The sequence below is a fragment of the Herpailurus yagouaroundi genome, unplaced genomic scaffold (genome assembly GCF_014898765.1).
Source record: "Herpailurus yagouaroundi ecotype Mexico unplaced genomic scaffold, PumYag 246, whole genome shotgun sequence".
NCBI classification, from domain to species: Eukaryota; Metazoa; Chordata; class Mammalia; order Carnivora; family Felidae; genus Herpailurus; species Herpailurus yagouaroundi.
In genome coordinates this window covers 12,882,996-12,907,265 of record NW_024412463.1, presented here as the reverse complement: position 1 = coordinate 12,907,265, position 24,270 = coordinate 12,882,996, and the positions used below count along the sequence as shown (strand labels likewise).

General features: G+C 55.9%; 1 protein-coding gene across 6 annotated transcripts in view; it reads right to left on the bottom strand.

Moving 5' to 3' along the window:
- Positions 1–24,270, bottom strand: part of MYT1 (myelin transcription factor 1) — a 71,271-nt gene that overhangs the window by 19,940 nt on the left and 27,061 nt on the right. For 4 of the 6 annotated variants that reach the window (XM_040459980.1, XM_040459982.1, XM_040459983.1 and 1 more), the window contains exons 3-13: positions 19,944–19,998; positions 18,923–18,953; positions 12,705–12,767; positions 11,755–12,002; positions 9,272–10,198; positions 7,427–7,561; positions 6,780–6,870; positions 5,633–5,746; positions 2,573–2,787; positions 1,002–1,189; positions 205–474 (exon numbers count right to left, since the gene is read on the bottom strand). In XM_040459980.1, coding sequence (XP_040315914.1) covers positions 205–474; positions 1,002–1,189; positions 2,573–2,787; positions 5,633–5,746; positions 6,780–6,870; positions 7,427–7,561; positions 9,272–10,198; positions 11,755–12,002; positions 12,705–12,767; positions 18,923–18,953; positions 19,944–19,998 — 2,337 coding nt within the window. The remainder of the gene's footprint in view (positions 1–204; positions 475–1,001; positions 1,190–2,572; positions 2,788–5,632; positions 5,747–6,779; positions 6,871–7,426; positions 7,562–9,271; positions 10,199–11,754; positions 12,003–12,704; positions 12,768–18,922; positions 18,954–19,943; positions 19,999–24,270) is intronic. The other 2 variants (XM_040459981.1, XM_040459985.1) reach the window with 2 other exon arrangements.

Here is a 24,270-nt window from a genome sequence, read left to right as displayed (position 1 = left end):
GTGAGAAGACCACTTCTCTCTTGGATGGGACAAGATGCACCACAGCCCAAGGGTGAAAAATTCCCCAGAAGGGCGGGCCGAGTCCTAGCTTCCTAGAGGCGGCGAGGCGCGCGGTGTGGACAGGGCTCGGTGTGGACAGGGCGCGGAAGCTCCTCCTGGAGAAGCAGGCACTGCTTTACATCAGCCCTCGGGTCCCACACCCACCTCCTCAGGCTCCTCCTCTCGCTGGCGGCTGGGCTTGGTATAGTCCAGAGGTCGATCCCACTCGTCCTGGCGGGAAGCCTGGCTGGACGGGGGCGAGGTCATGGAGCCGCTTGGGGCACTGGTGCTGCTGTGGCGCTGGGAAGCATCAGGGGACTTCACGCCAGGGCTGCTGCCGCTGCTGCCGCTGCTGGGGAAGGCGCTGTCCCGCTTGCGGTGTTTGCGCATGCTCAGGTCCAGGGTTCCGTTTTCATCCACCTCGATGTCCGCGGCCTGCAATTGTGAAGGTGGGTCTGTGCTTCCCACGTGTGCCTTCTGGCACTTTAAGTCAGCGTTACAGAATGCCCGGCACAGGGTTTCCCTTGGAAGGAAGCAGAGCCACGCAAGAACAGAAGAACCTCTGGGAAGCAAGAATCTTGACTTGCCCCTCCCTGCACCTCACACGGAGGAGCCTCCACTGCCTCTCAGGTCTCGCTAACACCACAAACCCAGACGCCTGAGACACGGTGAGCATGATCACACACGGGCAGGCACTCGACATCCAGGCGCGGGGGCAACGCGAGGAAACGTGCGTGTGCAGAGCCCTTTGGTCCTCCTCAGGCACGGCACCCAGAGCTCCCAGAGGGAACCCACCTAACCCCCTCTGGTCATCAGGAGCCATGACCGGGAGGAAGACAAGTTTCTCAGGTGGACACCGGGTGTCCCTGAGCACCTTTTGTGTGTAGGCTCATGGTCCTGACTGTGAATCCCACCGGCCCACCGCTGTCTCAGACAGAGCTCCTTGTAGGGGACACACCAACCTTGCCGGGCAAGTCCTGTGGCTTCGTGCTGAGATTCTCAGGCATTTCCCAGCAGCGCGTGGAGAGGTTCAGGATGGCTGTGGCGGCCATGTGTGCAGCCTCAGCATCATGCGTGTAGTCGAAGCCTGCAGAAGAGGATGAAGTGCTGGGGCTGTGCCTGGGGGAGGAGGCCTTTGGGAAAGGTCTGGCTGCAAAAAGGGAACAACACCAGGCTGATATAGAACTTGAATGCATGGTGGCCACATAGACACGGGTGGGGCGGGAGGGTTGGGGGGAGGGCGTCTTCGGGATGGCTGGGGGAGCACAGGGTACAGCTACGTGGAGGAGCTTGGGGCAGGGTCTTTGTCCCAGTCACATGCGCCCACAACACACTCCTACTCGTCCTCCCATAGGGTACTGAGGACGCTATTTCTGGCTCATCTAAAATTTGGGCAGAAAGAACAAAACCTTCCAAAGACATTCCAGCATCCCTCTTATTTCAAACAAATACAAGTCGTCTATTGGTGAATGCTTCCTGAGACAGGAAAGAATTCTATAAGAGGAGGAGTGTATGGGACTATCGCTCAAGTAGAAAAAATTTTGTCACAACATCTCAAAAGGCTGATTTTGGTGTCCCCATAATACCACTTCAATAAAGTAACATTACTGTTCAAATAAACGTGACAAATGAGGACATAAAATGTTATCTCTTCCAGAAATTGTACGGTAGTCATAAAGTGACTCTCAAGCATGACATTTCTGATATCACAATATCACCAGTAAGTTTCCAGATATACGAAAAGCTCCTTGTGAGTGTTTGTTGGTGCCTGTACATGGTGGCAGGAAACCCCTGGCCCTAACAAGGGGAAGAGGTGTCCACACTGTAGCTGGCAGCTGCATCAGTTAGGATTTTCATTATTAACATGACAGAAACTCCTCACTGCTGCATTTCAGGGCCAAATACCCACTCCGAGATGCCAGTTCCAATCTCATGGGCACACTTCCATTTCATATGTGTTTCCAGGGCTAAGGGGCTTGCAACCCACAGATGAGTACACTGAGTAACCAAAACAGTAAGGCAGGATTTTTCTCAAAAGTTTGTAGGAATGCATTTTGTTAGTTACAAGTATCCAGAACACTTGTGGCTAACACAACACACTGTATCCAGCAAGATGGTCCACATGCAGGAAAGCGAATAGCTCCTGTCAGGCACCCAGGCTCAGCACAGGCTGGCTGAGTTGTCTGAGCCCCTGCAGAGTGGACCGTATCAAGGAAGTTATCCTCAAGCCTTTGGACATGCACACCATAAAGGACTTGGGTTGTTTTGTTTTTTGTTTTTTGTTTTTTATTTGGGGGGGGGGGAGTTGTTTGGTTTTTTTTCACAAATAGTGAAGAGATACATCAAGCTTGATGGGGAACATGGTGGCAGAAACATGGGGGAAATATAGACCCTGGGAAAGCCACCTCAGTGGACACTGGGACAGCTAGGGTCCCCTAGGGGAGAGATTCCCTACATGCTCCTAGCGAAGGGGGTCCCTCCTCCCCCATCTCTCAAACCCTGCGTCTCCCAGGAGCAGATCTCCCCTACTTACATTTAAAGGCTTTAGGTGAGGTTTCGCTGGTCTGAATCTTTGGGGCAAGCATGCGTTTGCCAAAAACCTGAGCGTCAAAACTTGCGTAGTCAAAGGTGACCTTGGAGAACTTCTCCAGCTCCTTGGCCAGGTTGGCCCTGGGTGTAGCAGGGGCCACACTGGGCCGGTAGCTTCCATACGGAGGGACTTCAAGCTGCTTCACGAAGCACATGGGCCTGAGGTGCGGATAGAGGTGCAGAACCATGAGGACAGGGCTCAGGGACCCCATGCCCCATCCCACAGCCTGGGCAGGAACCCTTCAGAACCCTTTGTGCACAGAGACCCTCCGCCATGTCCCTCTACTAAACGGTGCCTGGGACCTGATCTATATGAAGAACTGGAACCTTGGAGAAACAATGCCATGTGCCCTTGCAGACGGCATTAGCCAGAGAGGGAGGGCCCTAGACTTTGCCCCAGAACTTAGGAGAGCAGGTTTCAAACTGCTCTGCTACAAGAGGTATGAGTCCTTGGCAGGCAACCCTACAGGGGCATCCCTAGGATGGTGGCTAGCCACACCTAGACAGAATTCTCCTGGTGGAATAACAGAGCTCCCCAGTGAGGAGGGAGTCAGGGCACCTAGAGGGGACGGGGTGTGTTTCTGAGAATCAGGCTCAGGGAGGGCCCAACACAGCTTTAGCCCTCACTACCCTTTGCTCGAAGGCAGTTGAGAAGAGCCCTGGTGCGGCTGAAAGAGTTAAGGACAGGAACGAAAAGGCCACCGCAGGCATTCAGTTCCTCATCTCTGAAGCCCTCGGGAGAGCTCAGAGTTTTGAATGCACAAGAGCTAGCATGGAGACGCCAGCCCAGACAGCACAGGACCCAGGGCAGGAAGAGCAGCCGGGTGGAGGATGGCAACCGCACAGGGTGTGGACAGGCTTCTGCGCTACCAGCTCAGAGAGAAGGAAGGAGGAAGGGAGGCCGGGAGACCCGTCTGCACACCCACTCTCTCTTTGCTCCTGAGTCTGAACCAAGAAATGACTCCAGTCTGAAAAGAGTGGATCACAGGAATTAAGAAGGGGTCAATGGTGATGTCTTCAAGGGGCTGAGTACTACAAGAACTGGCATGTGGCCCCAAAACAGGAGCCTGGGGACAGAAAGACCCGCAACCATGAAGAGACCAGCTCTGAGTCTGGACCTCGGAAAAGCAGATACCCCCAAGCATGGGCAAGTTCTCCTTCCCCAAGGAGGGTGGAAGGGCCTGGTAGCATCTGAAGAAGTTACTGGAGTGTGCTCAGGCACCTCCCAGGAGAAAAGAGAATCCTAAATTTAACATTGGTACCATGGCTTCCTGGGCCAGGGCTCCATCCCACAGCAAAGACTCAGTGTCTGTGACACTAGCAGAGATTTGCAAAGGCTCTCCCCACACCCCAGGGCGTGACACCCAGAAACATGGCCACGCAGAATGAACAGAACCTGAACAGAACGCTTCTGCATCCTGGTCACCATCACCACCATTGGAGAGGTTCCTCACCACGGCCCGGGGAGGCAAAACATCACTATCTTGTTCAAGCCTCATGAGATACTTTCGAAGCCCACAAGAAAACATTGTTGCCCACTTTTACAGGCAAACAAATGGAGGTCAGACTTCCTGGGGGCACAGCCACCATGTCTGGAGCCTCCTTGCCCCCCACCCTGGGCTCACTGGGCCTCACCTGCCTGCTGGTTTGGCATGTTACCAGTGACTTAGTTTGAGGCAGGAAAAGAATCGAGATAGTAAATGGCAGGAAGCTGGAAAGAGCAGTTACAGGATGAAGGTAAGAAGCCGCTTCCAGCCATCCTAAGAGCCAACAGGTGGACGGAAGCCAACTGGATGTGCAGGGCCAAAGACACGCATAGACGGAAGCACAGGAAGGTGAGGCCCTCCCGGCCCTGGCCCCGCCCAGAGACTCCACACATGGGACCCACAGAGCAGGTCAAGGCGGGCAGCCAAGTTCCTCTGGTTGAGAATTTGCCAGGCACACACCAGGGTCGGACGGGCCCTGAAAGGGGGCGGGCCCCTCTCCAGACCAGGGTTCATGCTATTGCCCACGTCTGTGACTTCCAGGTGTTAGGCCTTTTCAGGGTACAGTGGCCCTCATCTCCCACATTCTCCTTTGGGAGGCAGACGCGGAACTGTGGTCTGGAAAACTGAGGAAGGGGAAGAATGTATGAATCCTAGTCCCTCAGAGAAACAGGAAGCAGCGTGTCCGCTGAGGGAGGACGGTGAGGGGCGGGGGTAAGGGAATCACCCGACGGGTAGAGAACTATGTTGAAGAACAAGACCCTGAAGCCAAGCTGGCCGGGGGCCAGCGCCAACTCCCCCAGCCAGTAAGCGTTACCTTGGGCAAGTTCCCGAGACTCTGGCCTTACTTGCGGTACCCGCTTCACGGGGTCACATGGATGGCAGGAATGCTAAGCAAATGCATTCTGAGTGCTCTTTCAGGAGCCCCCTTATTGCTGACACATGTCTACATGCACGCACACACGTGTGCACATGTGAACACATGCATACGCACACACACACGGGCCCACTGCTGCCTCAGAACCTCTGGGGCCAATGCTCTGAAGGGTACCACAGGCACCCACTTCTCTCCCTTGGTTTACGGTCCTTCCTTGGAGTGAGACAGCCGGAAGGAGCAGTTCCGGTGCTTCCGGACGGCAGTGACCCTCGGCTGGTGTGGTCTGCCCTCTGGAGACGGGACCAGCGTCTCCACAAACAAATCCCTGAGTCACCTCAAGCGGTGAGATCAGACGCCTTTGGGGAGAGCAAGGCAGGGGCGGCCTCGTGGGTGTTTGTGCCACAGCCGAAGCACCGGAGAGGGGGGCAGATGGCAGACGCTGCCCCGGGTGTGCCCAGAAACTGTCCTCTGGGAGGCCCCGAGGGCAGCTGAGGGCATCAGCACACACATGCACGCGCACATGCACACACACGCAAGCATAAACACTCACACGCGCACACATACACACACATGCACATGTGGGAAGCCCCCTCTAACCATTTTGGGAGGCAGCCCCTTCAGTTGTGTGGCTCAATTCACTCACCTGAGGATCCGATCTGAATTGGAGCTATTCTTGGAAGGATCTCCCCCTTGCGGCTGTTGCTTCTCATGAGATTTGGCTAATTTTTCAGCAGCAGCAATGGGGCATCCGGACAAACTAGAGAAAAGAAAAGGAGGGAGCTGAGCGTTCTCCTTCAGATCCTGCCTGTCCAAGCCCAGAAGCCCACAGACACCAGCAGGAGCCCAGAGAAGGCTCCTGTCTCTCCAGGCCCGTCCTCAAGCCCTCAAGGTAGCAGCTGCACAGTCACTTTCTGCTTTGGGAAATTCTAAGCAATGACGCACACAGACAAAGTACATCCTAAAAGCCTTCAGGGCTCTGGGCAAAGGCACCTCCTCTAGGCAGGTCTGGGCAATGGGTCTGCCTCTCACCTCCCTGCTCTCCCCCGATATGCCAACACGTCTCTGGCTCAACTCAGGGAAGCCCAGGGCCCCATGGGCCACACAACCTGGGTGCTAACCCTAGAGGTCACAGACTGTACCAGGGCCACAGCAAGAGGCCCCAGCCCTTCCTAGGGAAGCACCCAACCTGGGACATCAGGGAAGCAACTTCATCTGTCAGGACAGAGCTGACCATGGCTGCTGGAGAGGTGACTAGTCACAAAAGGGCTCAGGAATTTAGCCTCTTCTCAATGAAGTGACCTCAAAAGCTCTGGCCTCCTTTGTGAGAGCACATCCCATCACAGCCCTGCTGCCCAAGGCGCTCCAGGCAAGGGTCGGGGGTGTGGTCACCTCTCACTGTGGAAAACAGCAGATGGCTAAACCCTGAGTGCATCATGGGAGTCTCGCTTCTACCTGGGTCTCAGAAGCCACAGTGTAGGCCAGAGCTCAGTCCTGGCCAGCCAAGGCCCACCACGAGCAAAAGCTAGAGCGCAGAAGCTTCCCAAACGTCTCACAGCCTCCACCTGGCTTTCCCGACAGGCAGCAGGCCTCTCTGAAGAGCACATACCCATCCCTGCAGCCGCCCTCTGGTCTCTCAGGACCCCACCACAGCGACCATGCCTCTGGGTGCCACGCTGACTCCCCACCAAGGGGCCTGCTCCAACCTTGCACCCGTCCCAGGCCAGGGCTCAGCCCACGGCCCCGCCCACCCCACCACACAGCCCTCGCCACTCCCAGCGCAGCCCGAGTACCTTCTGTGCGTGTTGCGGTTACTGTTCACGTGGCCTTGACCTGTACAACCAGGAGTGGGGCACTTGAGCACATTCTCGTGCATAGCCAAGACTGGAAGAGAACCAGGGAGAGGGAGATGGTGAGCCCCACCAAGGAACATGGAGGAGCCCCATCTGAAGTCTCCAACTCTGCAGGGCGGCAGCTTACAGCAGCAACCCAGAGTGGCTCCCAAGCCTCAGCCCAGTCGAGGCACACTCCCTCCCGCTGTGGCCCCTGCTTCCCTCGCCTTCAAACCCCCTGGTTGTTCTGTGAGTCACCCTTTGAAATGAATGCTCACAATTACTGCCTCTAGCTTAGGAGTGAAAAAGCTTAGGCTTTCTCCTCGTGGCCCTCAGAGCACAGATGGCTGGCTCTTCCCTGGCTTGCTGGCTCCTCCTCCCTCCCGAGTACCTGTGTTTGTGGCAGGCCCTCCTGGGGGGGGCCTGACCCTGGCTGCCGTCTCAAGGTAGGTCAATGGGCACACTCCACATCCCCGGCCATGTAGGACTCAAGTTTGGGCACCTGGACAGTGCCAATCCAAAGGGACAGGGCCCTGGGATGGGGGTGGGGGTGGGGGGCTACATCATCCAAACACCAGAGATGGCTTGAGCTGTGCATAGCTACTCACTCTCCGGGGGAATCCTGTCCTTGTGGGGGCAACCAGATAGGCTGCGGTGGTGAGGGTACAACCCTGTCACATGGCCAGTGCCATCACAGCCTGGTGTTGGACACTTGATCTCGCGCTTCTCAGCTCTGGAGGGATCTAAACACACAAGAGGCATCGGTTAGAGGGTAGCCAGAAATCCAAGTGGGGAGGAGGACAGAACAGCCATGACTCTTCATTCCGGCTGTCCAGAGAGGAGAGTGGCCAGACTGCCCGAGAGCCTGAGAGGGACCAGGGGATGGCTAGCTAGTTCTGAAGAAACTGGTCCATATCAACTGTCCTCACGGAAAAGCCCAGAAGCTGCCCAAACTGTAAGTTTGTAAACTGCCCAAACATGTAGTAAGTTGTGCAGCATTTTAAAGAGGACAACCCAGGTAGCAGCTGGTGCCCTCTTTCCCTGCTCCTACTGACTCAGGGTGGGGCCATGCCTCCAAGAGCCCCCATGCCTTGAGGTCCAGCCTCTGCACAGAGAGGTGAAAGATGTGACGAGGTCCCTGCCAGGATATGTCCTTTGGATTTGACAAAGTGACGAGGACAAAGAAGTTAACTTGCCCAAAGCCACAGGACTAATATAAATGCCTGGGCAGAAACTTAAACTCAAAGCTCAGTTGCTGACCTCACCTAGGCTCTGCAAGCTCGGAGAGGTCACTGTTGAGTGTGGGGGCCAGAAGGGAACACCTGCCAGGACACAGATGATCCCCAGAGCACAGCCAGTGTCCCAGAGAAGTTCCTAGGTGGAGCGGTTCCCCTGGGGAGAACACAGAACTCACACAACTACACTCAGAATGCCCACCCCGGCTGAGGCAGAAACCCGAGCGGGTTCGAAAGCGCAGGACCCCTGGCTCTTCCTCTTCACATTCAAACAGGCAGGAAGCTGGACCTTCACCAACCTGGCAGGCAGGGTCATCACAGATGATCCCCGGAGCCTGCCCCCTGAGCTGCTACCGCTGCCACACGGGCTCTAGCCGGGCTCGCGCTGTGGCGGTGCCTCGACATCAGTCGCATCTCGCCCACTGCCAGGTGCTTCCAGCGCCGCTGTTTGCCTCACCCTGAGGCTCTGTCCCCTGGGCCCGCGCCCTCAGCTCTACCCCTGAAGGCAAGGCACCCTGCGTCTGGGTCCCCCCAATGTCCCACAGGCCTGCGTCACCCAAACACCTGCACCCGGGCTGTCACTCTGCCTGTGTCCCCCAGCCATGCCACTCCCCACTAGTGTCCCACCAATATCCGCCCTGATCTGTGGTCCCCAAGCCCACCACCCTCAGGCTGATACCCTACACAGGCCTCAACACCCTGTCCCTAAGTGTGTATCACATTTACCTAGGTCTCCTTGTGTCTGTGTTCCCTCAAGACTTGTGCTGGCCTGAATCTGGGCTCCCAAGCAGCTGTCCCCCACACCTGTGCCACTCTGAAGGGTGTCCCCTTGAGAGCTGTGTCCCTCAGTATCTGCCCCAGGCCTGTCTCACGTGAGGATTCCCAGAAAATCTGGGCCCTGTGTCCCCACCTGTCTTCCAGCTGGGGCTCCCCAGGGCTCACTTGAGTCTCTTCATGACCCAGGTGTGTCCCCCCCAGGGTCTGCCTGTGTCTCTCCATGACCCAGCTAGGCCCCCCGGGGTGTGCCTGAGGTGCTGGGGCCAGCTCACTGTCCCTCCCACGCTCCTCCTCCCACCTGGAGCCCTGTGTCTGTCTCTGGATCGCCCTCTGTGAGAAGTGTGAGCATGCCTCTCACTCAGCCCGCATCCGTGCCTGCTGGGGACAACCCTGGATGGAGGCATTAAGGGTGGGTGTGCAGGCCCGGGCCTCCAGCCCTACCTTTGCTGCAGTAGTTCTTCCGTGTGGCATCCAGAGGCCTCACCACCTTGCCCGGTTCACCAGGGCCCGGCTGGCCCTGCTCGGTGGGTGGGCAGCCTGGCTCGCAGACGGCTTGCACCTGCTCAGCCTTCAGGGCAATGGCCTGCTCCAGGAGGCCCAGGTTCCCACGTGTCATCATGTCATACATCTCTGACTCATCAGTGACTGCAGACTTCTGGGAGCGCGAGTCTTCGTCCTTGCCATCATCAGAGCGCACCTCCACGATGACAGAGTACTCGGGCTTGGGGCTGGGAGATGCTGGGTGCCGGGGTTCCGGGGCCTTCTGGGTGGGGGCATGGGGGGCATCCTCCTGACAGATCACATCGGGAGCGGCTACTTCTTCCTCCTCTTCCTCCTCCTCCTCTTCCTCCTCCTCCTCTTCCTCCTCCTCCTCCTCTTCCTCCTCCTCTTCTTCTTCTTCCTCCTCTTCCTCCTCCTCCTCTTCCTCCTCCTCCTCTTCTTCCTCCTCCTCTTCCTCCTCCTCCTCCTCTTCCTCCTCCTCCTCCTCCTCATTACCCAGGTTGACTTTCATCTTGCTTGACTCCTCGCTGACCATGCCCTCCCCAGACTGGGGACCCAGCTCCTGGGAGCGTTCCCTGGTGACTTCCATGACTTCCTCTGTATCCTCTGGCCGGATGAACACGTCCTTCTCCCCCTCATCACTGGTGGCCCCTTCTTCGGCCTCCTCCTGCACCAGGTGCACAACACCGGGGCCCGGCTTGGCCACCTGACCCAAATCCTCCCCAACTAGCGTCTCTACAGCAATCTGGCCCAAATTTAGGAGAGAAGTGGCGATGATCTCCTGATAACTGCTGTAGCTGCCCTTGGTGGGGCCCGTGGGGCTGCTGATGGGGTTGGATCCGAAGTGGGGCTTGACAGGGCTCCTTCCTGCACAAAATCGGAAACAAGTGTGAAGAGCACAAGAGGCAGGCTGTCCCAGCACAGCCTGGGGCTGTGGTCATTTCTGCCAGCCCCTCTGCCTGGACCTGGAGACACGGTGAACTTATTTTCAGTCCTAGATGGAGTAGTCACTGCTGTCTTTGAAGCTGAGGAATACCCCAATATGTTTTACTAATGGTCCTCCCCTCGATGTTTACTTTCTCAAATCAAGTAAACCTGCATCTCATAAGATGGAGCTTAAAGCACCATCGGGTTTTTTCTTTTTTTAATTTTTTTTTCAACGTTTTTTATTTATTTTGGGGACAGAGAGAGACAGAGCATGAACGGGGGAAGGGCAGAGAGAGAGGGAGACACAGAATCGGAAACAGGCTCCAGGCTCCGAGCCATCAGCCCGGAGCCTGACGCGGGGCTCGAACTCACGGACCGCGAGATCGTGACCTGGCTGAAGTCGGACGCTCAACCGACTGCGCCACCCAGGCGCCCCGCACCATCGGGTTTTTTTAATTGCTCCATAATTAACAAGTACTAAATGAGTTTATGTTTTCAAAAGACTCAAAGTTGAACCTCTTAACTGCCATGGCTATGACGTAGCAGGTGTTCGCCACGCACAGGCCCTGGAGGACAGTCGGCAGGAGTGTCCAGGGTACAGGAGCCAGCCCTGCTGTCTGACCATTCCCAGAGGAGCCCAGCCAGGGCCGGTGCCCGGACCCCAAACTCACTCCTCGGTAAGAAAGCAGGCAAGCTAGTCCTTTCTACCTAGAGCCCTTGGGGCCACACACCGCTTGAGACACAACCGAAGACTCGGGAGGGAGGTGGGTGTAAGGACTCTCCCTGAATTGGCTCCAAAACAAAATAAAGCTCCATCTCAGACCCTGCAGGTTCAGAAGACACAGGCAGCTTTGGGGTGGGGGGTGCTGGGGGATTTGGACCTCAGGTCTCAGTCCCACCCCCAGGGTTCTGTAGTCTGCCGGCGTTCTCGGGGGACATGGACACTTTTACACCAGCATTTGCCAAAGTCTGGGTGCCCCAACGAGGCTGGTGCTGCTGAGCCCCACAGGGAAGAAAGTGAAACAAGGAATCCCTTCATTTCCCCCTGCCACTCCAGGCTTCCCTGGGCACCCCCACAGAGTCTCATCTGATGCCAAGCAGACCCCTCACTCCCACCCCCAGGCTATTCTTTCCCAGCGCCAAGTGGAGTGGGGTCTATCCCCCTCTGCTGTACATGAGACCCTCCCCCAAGCACAGACGCACAGCCCATGTCCATCTGTCCATCCATCTCTCACATGCACATAGGCACGCATCCACAGTCATGCACACAGTGTTCGCACAGAGATGCGCCCACAGACCCCCCAAGCACCCTGTACCAGCCCCTCTCCAGGAAGCCCCAACAAATGTCAGGACAAGACCTCGCTTGTTCTCAGGAATGGCTTCCTCGGCAGCCCTTTCACTAACTCAGAGTGGGCCCCCTCCCCACTCACAGGCTGTGATTCTCCAGGGCCACACTAAGCGCCCTTTATTTCAGGGGAGAAAGAGCCACAAAGCACCTTCAGCTGGTTCAGGACGATGAATCTCCTCCTGTCCTGACATTTCAGCCTCGTCCTCCTCCAGAGTTCCTTCCGATTCATCCGAAACAGAGGCGTCCTTCACCTCAGCATCCTCACTGCCGTCGGTGTCCACACTGTAGCCCTCGTCCAGAGCCAGCTTCAGGGGGTGGGACTTCCGCTTGGACACCAGGTGCTCTGGCTGGGCACCCTCCAGCTTCCTCTTCTTGGCCAGAGGGCAGCTCTGCAAACTGGGAGGAAGGAGACCAGGCCAGGGGCCACCTTGTCAACACCCCCTGGAGGGTCCTCCCTCCGGCTCCTCCCCTCACCCTCCGCAGCCCCTTTCCCTGTTGTGAAAGTTTGTCTTTGCGTCTCATCACCAACCCAAGCCGGAAGCCCCACATTCAAGACTGGCAGGCTGATGTGTTTAAAATTTTACATTAATTGTCCACATTAAAAACTTAGATTATTTCCTGCTTCTCTCATGAGACCTAACCTCAGCAGTCCCATCCCAACGGCACCCCCTGTTGGGAGGGGGAGGGGACTGGCCCCAGGCAGCTCTGCTTCACACCCTCTGTCGGACACAGCCCGCTTCCTCCCACCAAGCAGGTCAGCAGGGTCCCCGGCGCCCTTCCTTCTCCACCTCCAGACCCTGCACACCCTCACCCACTGAAGTCAAGCTGACACCCCAGGATGACAACAGGATGACAACAGGATGACAACCAGGTCATTTGGGTCATCAGTGTGTACGAGGTCTGCTCTGAGCTCTCCCCCATGGACTCATCCAGCCTTACAGCCCCCAACAGAGAGAGACTGCGGTATGACGTGCCATGACCACACCGGCCTCAGCAGCCGCAGGTGGAAATGGAAGGTTCTAGATCTACAAAGGGCCAGGAGTGGGGTTCCAGCTCCCCAGCAGCCCAACATCTCTCCCAGGAACCCCCTTACCTTACCTGCGGTGCCTGGAGTACTTGCCCCGGATGTGTCCTGAGCCGGTGCACCCTGGGGTGGGGCAGCTGGGGGGGAGACAAGCAGGACTGGTCACTCAGTGGAAGGACCCGCCCACCCCAGGCCCTCACCCTGAGGAGCAGAAGATTGTCTCCAAACAGTGCGTCTCAGAATGGCTGCTTGCAGTTTGCTAAAAATTAATGAAATAACTCACCCCATTTAAATAAACGAATGGTTTATTACAATTTTATGAGTGTGTTTAATTAAAGATCTGTATGTACGAGACCAAGACTTCCAACATCGGCGCCTCCTAGATGGCTTCTTTTTTCTGTGGATAAGTCTTTCCCACTGCAGGCGAACTGCAGGCTTCCAAGCAGCTGGGACACAGGACCCTCTGTGGAGCCCCCAGAACCAGCACCTGAGGCTGGCCCAAGGGCAGAGCAGAAACACTGGGCTTCTCCATGGCCATCGCTGGTGCTGTGAGGCCTGCAGCCCCTGCCAGGCATGCCCTTGGCCTGGCAAAGTAAGCAAGTACCTCCAGGCAGGAACGGCTCTATGTAAATATCCAGGCCTGGCCCAAGCTACAGGCCCCCAGCTGCGACCCTGGTGCAGGAAGGTGAGTCCAGGAAGGCTGATGACCCAGAGACTGCAGTAAGGTGTGGGTGGGGGTGCTGCTGGGCCTCGTGCTTCCCCCCCGGGGGCCAGGAAATGCGGTTAAAGGTGCGGCCCCCAGGAGTTCCCCACTCTCCACTGTCATCTGTCTCCCCACTGAACCAAACCACAGAAAGCTCTGGAAACTTCTGATCGTGGGCACAGGGTACGCCACCCAACCCTCTTCTAGAGTCAGCTCCATGCGAGGCCACGGTCCTGTGGGCTGCTGAGCACATCCACAAGCCACAGACTGCAAGTAGCTGCCATCACCTCATTGTCCGGAATGGCAAATTGATGCCCGGAGAAACAGAGACAGCATGGGAGATCACCCAGAGGAGGGGCACCTGAGCTCCTCCTGGGAGGGGGGGGGGGGGGCCATCCCCAGGTGCCCAAGACAGGAAGACCTTGTTTTTAGGTTTTAGATCTAGGATTGGCATCACGGGGTCAGAGCTCCCCACCGCAGATCAGGCTTTCCCAGATCCTGCGAGGGAAGGACGGGGTGGGCCCCAGAAGGGGCATGGCCCTAGACTTCTGTCTAGGCACACCTGATAGTTTCTAATTTGATTGATCACGGACCTGACTGCAGAGCACTGTGGGCCCAAGTAGCCACGCAGGCCACACTTATCAACCGGTCGGGGAGAAACAGAACAGTCTGTGCAGACCGAGCCCCACCCACCCTGAGCTCACCAACAGCCCTCGGGGTAGCAAGGGGAAGCAACAGTGTCCCTGAGGCCCTCCCTGCAGCCCATGGCCACCATGGCTGATCTCAGTGCTGGTTTTCATGCGTTTAAAAGTTAGAAAGGAAAGGAGAGAGGGAAGAAGGGGAGAGGAGGAAAGGGAGGAAGTGGGGAGAGAATGGGAGACAGGGAGGGAAGACGTGCCACATTTCGTTGTGGGTTTCCTTTCCAGGCAGACAGGACTTAGCGCTGCCCCCAGCCTGTCTATTCTAAAATCTATGCCCCATGCTTGCTTTCACTCTCTCAAGAGCTAGCTTTGAGACTTTTCACAAAAGGTCCTTGTTATTGGGGATTTGAAGCTGAGGTCCCAATTAGCCGATTAATCACTGAGTTAATCAGGCAATTATGTGACAGCTGCCGTGGAGGCCTGCAGGCCACTGGCACCGCCCCCAAACACGTCACCAGCTCCAAGCCACACCTCCACCCGCCAGTGCGGAAGAGTCCTGGCCTCCAGCCTAAACGGAGCAGGATAGGCTGGGAACCCACGTGTGTGGAACAGGTGAGGGCCACTCTGGGAGGAGAGGCTGGAACCCCCACGCTCCTGCCCCCCACGCAGCAGCCAAGGGAACGTCCAACAAGGGCAACGTGAGACCTGACCAAAGCCCAGGGGCTGCGATGCCAGCAGCCGATGCCTCCCAGTTCACACAGCTTCCCCTACAAGCTTCCCCAGCGTGGCGTCGCTGAGGCCCAGAGGGTGCTCAGGGCCAGAGTGTGGAAGCAGCACCAGCTCCAGGCATCTGGAGCCTCTTCCCAGCATGTGGGATGAGGAAGACCCAGCCAAACCCTGTCCCTGAAGCCCCCAGGCTCCCTGAGTGTGGCAGAGATGGAGAGATGGTCAGGAAGGCTCCCAGACTGCCTACTCACAGTCAGCACTGAGCAGGGTCCGGGCCACCGCTCGGAGGTGTCTGAACACAGACAACAGGTGTCAAGGGAAGTCGAGGCCAAGGCCGAGGCCGAGGCCAGGAGGAGCCCAGATCCCAGCTGGAGCCCCACACTCAGCTCCCGTTCCTCCAAGGGATTGGCCTCCCTCCAGCCCCCTGGAGACAGGTGGAGAACTCCGCCCCCACTCCCATCTGTCCCACAGGCAGGAGCTGACCACTGGCTCGCAGGAGGCCCTCAGCTGAGGTCAGGTGGGCTGGGCGGGAACCAGGGTGCAGTGGTGACAGATGGGCAACTCTCCTGGAACCTGGAGGCGGCTCCAGAAGGGGTCCAACCGCTTCCGTCTGCAGAGGAGTTGGGTGCCCCGACTTCACACTAGCCGTCGCCTCTAGCAGAGTCAATCTGAGGTTGTGTGACGGCAGATGGGCCCAGACCAAGACACAAATGAAGTGTCTATTGGTTCTTTACTAACGTGAAGGGGAAAAACACCAGATCCATTTGCTCGCTCTTGGGCGCTCGGTATTAACTTCAGGGCACGGAGCAGCAAAGTGGGCTCCAGAGGCGGGAGAAGGCGATGAGAGCCTCACCCACTCCTGGCCAACCTTCTGCTCTGCTCTCGTCACAACAGCCGCCATGCCACTGCCCCGAGAACAAGCAGCTTCCTGGGAGCTCTGCGTGCGCTGGGGAAGAGACAGACCGGAGCAGGGGATGGCAGCAAGTTCTGGGAGGCATCATTCCCTCATCCGTGTGGCGAGCCCCCAAGTGGAGCTTCACCCTAACGCAGCCCCCCTTCCAGTGATGCTGCATGACTTCGTCTAACATCACAACGTTTCTCTTCCAGGTCCCAGCGAGTTCTCTCCCTGTGCTTGCATCTTTCGTGTACACCTCACCAGGACGGGGGTCTCTTCTGCTTGTGCAGCACAGCCGCTACCGTGCCAGAGGGGGAGGAAGTCCTGGCTTGCAGCATTTGCCCATTCTTGTGGCGCAAAGGTGCCTAGGGTCGGCTGATGTGCAAATAAAGGGGTGAGAGCCGCGAGGGCACCACAGATCACAACCCCACGTGTAGCTCACGGCCGGTGCACGGTTGTGAACACAGGAGTGACTGGCACCTTCCCGGCAGGACATGGGCAGTTTTTTGGCATAGACCCCTCCATTTCACTCCAAGCAGCCATTCCCCAAAACCGGAAGAATTGCCGAAGACCTTTCCCCACTAAGAAATATAAGGGTCTCACTATCACCAAGTAAATAGGTTGAGACCACATAAAAAATGAAGGTGCTCACGCAACCCTCTCCCATGCACTGGCTGGGTCCTCTCTGAGAATATTTCAAAACAAATCTATTTTCAGAGTCATTTTTGGTTCTGCTATTGCAGAATTATGAGAGAATACCTAGCCCTTTGGATCTGCCTTTCCAACTGCCGCCGTAACTTCACCTCTTGCCAAAATCAACTGCTATTACCAAACCCCAGAGCTTCCTCAGGTGCTATGCCCAGCCTCCTCCCCTTCACTGTCCTGAAGATGTCCCCACTGAATGTCACACGGCCCAGGGGAAGTGGTACCTCCTCCTGGAAACCAGCTCTCGCCCTGTGCCCCTGCCCCTTTGAGCATCCATCCACTGCCCCACCCATCAGAGAGGGCACCTCCCCTCCAGCGAGCTAACCCTGTGCTCAGGGAAAGCGTGTTCTGTGCAGCTTCCATCGGCCTGGTCTGGCTGCCTTTCCACCCTCACCCTCCCACCCTGTGACCGAGGCTAGGGCTTTGAGCAGTGGAGTGTGTGATTCAGCTCTTGTGGTTGGACAAACTTGAGCCCTCTGAGCCTCGGTTTCCCCACTTCACAAACAGGACAATAATAGCCCTGGGAACCGTGTCCTAAGAGCAACACTATGCTGTGCAGCTATAGCAGAGATCGCCACACACCTGGGCTCTGAGTATGTGGCCTCCCTTTGTGCCCCTTCCTTTCTGTTACCAACTTATAGCCTCAACAGTTAGAGGGATGCTGGGACACTCTGGGGTCCTCTCCTTTCCCTGGCTGGCAAAAGCCACTCATCAACAGGTCTGGTGAAGAATAAGACAGTCCTGGGGCGCCTGGGTGGCTCAGTAAGTTGAGCGTCTGACTTTGGCTCGGGTCATGATCTCACAGTCCATGAGTTTGAGCCCCACGTTGGGCTCTGTGCTGACAGCCTAGAGCCTGGAGCCTGCTTCGGATCCTGTGTCTCCTTCTCTCTCTGCCCCTCCGCCTCTCACGCTCTGTCTGTCTCTCTCTCAAAAATAAATAAACATTAAGAAGAAGAAGGAGGAGGAGGAAGAGGAGGAGAAGACGGGGCACCTAGGTGGCTCAGTCGGTTAAGTGTCTGACTTCGGCTCAGATCACGATCTCACGGTTGGTGAGATCATTCGAGCCCCCCAGTCGGGATCTGTGCTGACAGCTCAGAGCCTGGAGCTTGCTTCGGATTCTGTGTCTCCCTCTGTCTCCTCCCCTCCCCTGCTCATGCTCTGTCTTTCAAAAATAAATAAGCATTGAAAAAAAAAATTTTTTAATAAAAATAAATTTAGAAGAAGAAATAGAAGAAGAAGAAGATGACGATGAGAGTCCTGGCCCCAGGCTTGTTCAGTTTAGTGAGAATCTTTCCCCCTAAGAACTGAGAAGCGCTGATGCCCTGGATTGACGCAGTTATGTAGGAAGAACTGTTCCAGGCTGGTGGCAGAGAGAGCAGGGAAGGAACATCACTGACCCTCAGAAACTAGACTGTTCTGTTCGTCCCCAGCTGGGAGTCTGGAAGATCACAGAAACCCCCCCTGGGGTGTGGTTGTCACCCGTGGCCCTTGAGCATGGACAGAGCACCAAGCCGATACAGTCCTTGCCCACTGTCTCAGGGTGCGGGGGGCACTGGGGGCTCTGTGGTGTGCTCAGCACCAGAGCTGCTATTGGAAAGAGGGTGGGCTTGGAGCCCTTCCTTCCTCCAAGGATGAGCCTCTGGCAGGTGACCTCAGCTGCAGTCCAAGTCTGGCTTCGTCTCACAGGAAATTTGTGAAAATTAAATGGGGCCCCTGGTGCCCACCTGACACACTGGGACCCTCAACAACATCACTTCCCTTTCTTCTCTCGTGTTTGAGCCAGAACACATTGGCACTACCCCTCCTCAGAAAAGGTGGGGAGAACTAGGGGCTGATTTTCTTGGTTGGTTGCAGGACGTCATCAGCGCTGTCTGAGCAAAACAGCACTGAGGGCTGGCACCAGAAGAGCCCAGGCCCACAGAGTCGTGAGTCCAAAGGATGTGTGGGTGGTGCTGGGGGAGCAGTCCTTACACACAAGCACTGGGGTGGCTTTCTCTCTGGCCTCCCCCACCCCCACCCCCCACAGCCCCAGGAGCCGAGCCCAGGACAGAAGCAAGCAGGTGAGGGCAAGTCGACCTCTGGGGAGGAGAGCCTGGCCCCTCTGCCCTGACCCAGCAAATCTCCGCAGTAGGCTGTCCTCCCTTCCTCCTCAGGGTGCTCATGCCTTGTGAGACGTGACCTAGAATCTGGAAAGTCACAGGGCTAAGCCATTACAAGATCACCAACACACAAAAACACTGTCTGCATCTAGAGTCAGCGGAAAACTTGGGACCTGGACAGCCAGCTTCCTCAACTCTGGCCAAACCACCAGACACAGAAGCATTTGTGAGAGCCCACTAACACAGCACCTTGTTGCTGGCTGGGGACCGTGGGGACTACCAGGGCCTGGTGGTGACCAGATGCGAGCGTATCTGTGCCCCTGTGTCGAGGCTGGCTGCATGGTAGGGCCAGGACAGAGGTGGAGGGAGGGCCGAGAAAGGTGAAGATAGCTGGACTCATGGCGAGGAGGAAAGGGGTTCAGGGGTGTGCTTGGTCAGTCCAAAGTGCCCAGTGTGGGACATTTTGGGTGTTCGGGGTCACAGGCATGCGCAATGCTGGGAGCTAGCAGAAAGCCTTTCTTACCTGAGGTCGGCACCTGTGGGCTCTGGGGGCACTGGGTGAGAGAAAGAGAGAAACAGGGAAACACATGTGGGAGTCCGAATTGAAAAGGCACATCGCCCTCATGGCACAAATGGAATAAAAAGCGGAGGCAATCCCAGTGAGAATGGAACCCCGTCCTTTCCTGACCTCCTGGTATGTCCTGCAGGGTCCAGTGGAGCGAGCTGCCACCTCTAACCTGATGCTGTGCCAGACTCTCCCCACGAGAGGCTGGTAGTTTTGCAGACTGGGTCAGACGCCCCACCTAATACAGGCTCTCTGGGCCCTGGGGGCCAGGATGGTTTCCCTTTCTCTAATTGCAGCTAGAAGTCAGCTTCCAGCAGGAAACTTGACCCAGCAGATAAAGCTGGACAGAGAGAACAGATGGGCCGAGCGGCTGGTCCCTCAGTGATGTAGGCCACCGGGGGGCAACATGCACCATGGTCCTACTGGGCAGCTCACCTGAGAAGCTCAGTGTTCTAGCCCCTCCGTGAAGGCCACCCACGCACGGGGACACGCAGCCCTGGCCCGTGTGTGCTCATGGAGTCAGGGAGGTGAGGCTGGCCAAGGGTTCAGCAGGGCCTTGGCTCCCTGTCTCCCCACCCCACTGCCAGTTAAATCTGACAAGTGCCCATGGCCATCCAGCACCAAGACTGACGTCCTGGGAGGCAAGGAGGCTGGTGACGGGAGCCTGGCAGCATCTCAGTTCCAAACAGAAAGGTCTGCTGGGCGAGCTCTGCTTTCCCCACTCTGTGGGACTGCCTGCCTCCTCACCTCCACCCCAGGCAGCTTTGTCTGGGCCCCACAGCAGCCCTCCTGGGCACCTTGAGGCTGAAGAGGCCTGAAGCCACCAGACACCAGGGACCCCAACTGCCCAGCGTAAGGGGAGGAGCATCCCAGGGCCTGGTCATCACTGTGGGGTTCTGTTTTCCTGAGGAAAGTGACATTTACTGCTTTAGGGCCTGGGACTCACAGCCAGACCCAGCAGGGAGGGGACGGCACTCACCTCGGAGGGCCTTGGATCGCGTACGAGCCCGCTTATCCTCATGTTCTAAGCTCATCTGCAAGCAAAAACAGCTGTGATGTTAACCGAAACCCAGCACAGAACCACCCCTCGAGGGCCACACTGGACCTCCAGCCATTTTCTGGCTCAAGTTTTACTGGTGAAGGTGAATCTGTGACACAGAAAGACTAGGAGTGGGCTCCGAGGAGGGGGAGGCCTGAGACCAGGAGCAACAGGTACAGGGGAGGTGCTTCAGGACAGAGACCACCAGTCAAGGTGGGGGGGGGGGGGCATCCCTTGCCTCCTGCTCCCAGCCCTCCCACTGCCCCACACACACCCGAGCAGGAACCTCAGGCAGGAGCCCTACCCCACCCACCAGCTCTTCATAAATGTTAGGGTCTCATAGAATATGGCCTCCTGGCAAGGCTGAGGGTTCCACCCAGCACTCACTGGGGGTGGCAGGTGCTAAGGCACCGTGGCAGGTCACCCACTGGGCCCCAGAGCCCGGCTTCCCACAGGAGTGAGTGCCTTACCACACTGGGATCATCCTCTTAGAAACAGGTGGCTGGGACTAGAACAGGCCTCCACAAAGTGTCCAGAAATGAATGACTTCAATTTTTACTGCGCCGTCCCAGGGAGAGCCCAAGGACAGGCGGCCTGAGCAGACCTTCCCTAACGTGAGACGGGACGCTCAATGAGTGTGTGCTCCTACACTCCATGAGCGTGTGCTCTGAGAGGTACAGGGGCCGCCAAGGCACCACCACCACCCTGGGGAAACGAAATGCAAGTTATGACACCACTGTAAATGTTCTAATAGTCATGTTATAAATGTAAAAGGAAACATGAGGCAGATTTCAATAGTAAACTTTACTTTGCCTAACCTATCCAAAACATCATTTCAACAGTAATCAGTATAAAAAATTATGAATTAGATTCTGTTTTGTGCTAACTCTGAGAAACCCGGCATGTCTCCTGGATTCACAGCACATCTCAGTGTCACCGGTCACATGTGAAGTGCCCGTGGCCACTGTACCATAGAGCCCAGCTTTAGAGGTGGGAAGCAGTCTCAGGTGAAAGCCGGTTAAAAACAGGAATGCAGGCCAAGGGGCCATCTGGACAGGACCCACAGTCCACCCTCCCAGGGATGTCCTTTCTCCCAGGAGAGGGTGAGTAGAGCTTCCCAAGGGGGATGGGGCACCCCACACAGTGGAGAACCCCTCATATCCTCTGGCCACCCCACCCGAGCCCATCAGTATACCCCACATTCCCTGCCCCCTGCTAACTTCCAAGGGGAACACTGCCTGTGTAGTCCCATGAGGGAGTCGAGGGAGAGCCTGCAGGAGGGTGAAGCCTGGGGACAAAGGTCACAGAGAGGCTTGAGGTGGGGGACGCCCCCAGGGGCTACAGGTCATCACCTAGGATCTTGGACCTATGTCACCCACACAAATCTGGGCAGATATGTAATGAAGAGGTAGGAGATGGGTGGACCCCTGAAACATTCCTTGTCTCCAAGGGAGAGAGGCCCGGTGGGGAGGGACCTCTGCCTGGCAGGATGAACCCCAGGCACCCCAGGAGCCCCAGGAGGCTCCAGGAGAGCCAGGGCCCACAGGGCTCACCACCTGTCCCAGGCCGTAGCCGAGGTCGTCAAAGGGAAAGCCAGACAGTGGGAAGAGAAGCAGGAGAAAGCAAGGAAGGGCTACAAAAGTGGGGCTATAGGGCCTCAAGACCTGCAAGAGACAAGTGCTGAGGTACCACCCTCCCAGAAAGAGAAGGAATCCCCCCAAGAGGTACGACAAAATTCGCAACGGGAACCGCCCCCCCCCCCCCCGGTGGCACTAACATGCAGTGATTTATGTGATTTGTTAAGGAAGAGAAATCAAAACCTGGGGTAATTTGCGCAACCTGTCGACCCCAGGCTGCAGAGCCACGGGGCCGTGAGCTCTGCGTTTATTACAGCCTTCCAAAAGCTTGGAAGACAATTACTATAATCTCTATTTTTAAAGCAGAGGTTCCCCGTGGACCAATGACTCATATTTAAAGTGAAGAGAGGAGCAGGTGTCAAAGGGACTTCATTACATTTATGAGCCTTCAAATGTCATCTGCACTGAGCCCGAGCGCAATGCCTTCCGATGTAGGCCGCACAATGGAGCTAATGCGTCTGATTGCCGGGCGCCTGCTTTCAGCTGAAATGCAATCTACAGCTCTTTTTTTTTTTTTTTTTTTTTTTGTCAGTTTTCCCAAGGAAATTGGCAATCATTCTGCTAGGTTAAAGCGTGCCTTGGCAATTTGGATTTCCTGCAGATAAATTATTCAAAGAGCAGAGAATAGAGAGAGTTGCAGGGATGCGTAATGGGCGCTGCTTGCAAACTGCGAGCTCCCATTGATGAAGCTAACAGCTGTGGCATTCATTTTGCTGAGCACCTTTCCATTTGCAATTTATCTGCATCAAACGGTCAATAAGTGAGAAGTTCTCTTCGGTGCATGTAGCTTTGATTTTAAAGGGGGGAAAAAAAACTCAACCACAGGAAGAAAAATGGGTTAGCTCTTTAATATGAGGATGAATCTGTGAGACCCGATGACGTGGGACATCAACAACGAAGCAGGGAGACTTTGATTTCTGAGCCGTTTGAAACTAGCAGTGGTGGCTGCCTCGGAAGCATCTGGGCAAAGCTGTGATAAAACCAGCTCCACTTGATTTACGATTTACGTTGTTTTCCTTCCTGGAGAACTGAAAGCACTTCAGAGGTGGGTTCTCCTCTGGCCTCACGCCCTGTGTTGTAGACGGAGAACTGATGCCCATACAGCCCAGCACCACCGAGGCTTGTGCTGCTTGGCTTACTGGCAGCCCCCCAGGGCCCTCTGTCCCTCGTCACACAAAGACAGGCCACTCACTGGTGCAAAGACAATGAGACACTTCCCCGTGGTTCACTGATTTATTTTTAAAAACCATTTGTTCCAAGCACAAGCCAATCAAGTCCCTATTTTTTGTACAGCCCAGAAATAACTGAATGGCCTCTCACCTGGAGGGTGAGAAGGTCCCCTTGTCACAGCCAAGCCAACCTCAACCCCCACTCTCACTGCGGGGCAGTGATCTCTCTCAAGAACATTGTCTGCGCTGTTTCCATAAGCCAACTTCATTCTGCCACCAGGAGCATGTCTAACAGCTTCCCTGTGCCCCTTAAACCATCACTCCACTCTAATAAATATTTCAGTAGTTCCATCTTCAATAGGAAAACTATGGGAGGAGAATAATTTACAAATGCAAATACATCCTGTTTTGCCACATCCATTAACCGAAGACAATTGTCTCTTCACCCTTCCTTTTAACTTGCTTTGTTAGTACCATATAATGGGTCTCATTCAAGAAGGTGTTACTATTTTGTTCTGTAATGTATTTTTTTGTAAAGTCAAGATTAATCAGGTATGCTCTTTTTAAATACCAACGGTTCTCACAACACCATGCTACAAAGACCAGCCCCTTTTAAGACCTATCTACATAGCACCCTTGCCAAAACTGAGTTCCTTAAGTTGGACATTTATAAACTTGGGAACCAAAAAAGCAAATGCAGTAATTATGCAGCCTTGAAACCCATGGGTTTGTCTGGATTCTTAGGCTGTGGTTGTCAGAAATGCACTCAGAACCCAGACACACAGCCAGTCACAAAGCAGAGAGAGAAGACTCTCAATGTCCGAGAACATCCAGTCATAGATTGTTCATGAGGTGTGCAATGATGCTTAACAGACTTCGTGCCGATCTTCTCCTTTACCCTCAGAGATCAGGTCTGCCCCACCCTCACCCCCACATTCAGGAGTATCCATGGTGGTCTTGAAGGGGTGCCCCTCCCTCTTCTCTCTCTTACATCCTTCCTCTCCCTCTCTTCTTCTCTTTCTCTCTCTCTCAGTTCTTCTTGGCTCTTCCCAGGCATTCACAACTCCAGCTTCCTTCCTCTCCACCCTATGCCGTATCCCTGCCCTTCTGCACGGATGGCTAAGGGCCAAAGAACAGAATTCATGCTGAAGCTTTCCTGCCGCACCGCCCCCCCCCCCCCCAGCCCCTGTAGGAGGAGAGCCAGCCTCAGCACCCAGGTGGCAGGGTAGAGCTCAAGAGGGAGGGAACTGCTTAGACTTGGGAGCCTGGGTGGGAGTGAGGAGGCTCAATGAATCAGTGAAGACCTGAGGGTCTTAGGGATGACAGCTTCAGGGTGGGAGGTACTCCAGTCTTGCGAAACAGGAAACATCCCTGGGTGGCCTCTCAACAGTCAGGCCTGCACCCCCATTTTCCCACCCTTTCCCCCTCACTCTCCATTCTGTGCCTTGTCATTTCCCTCAT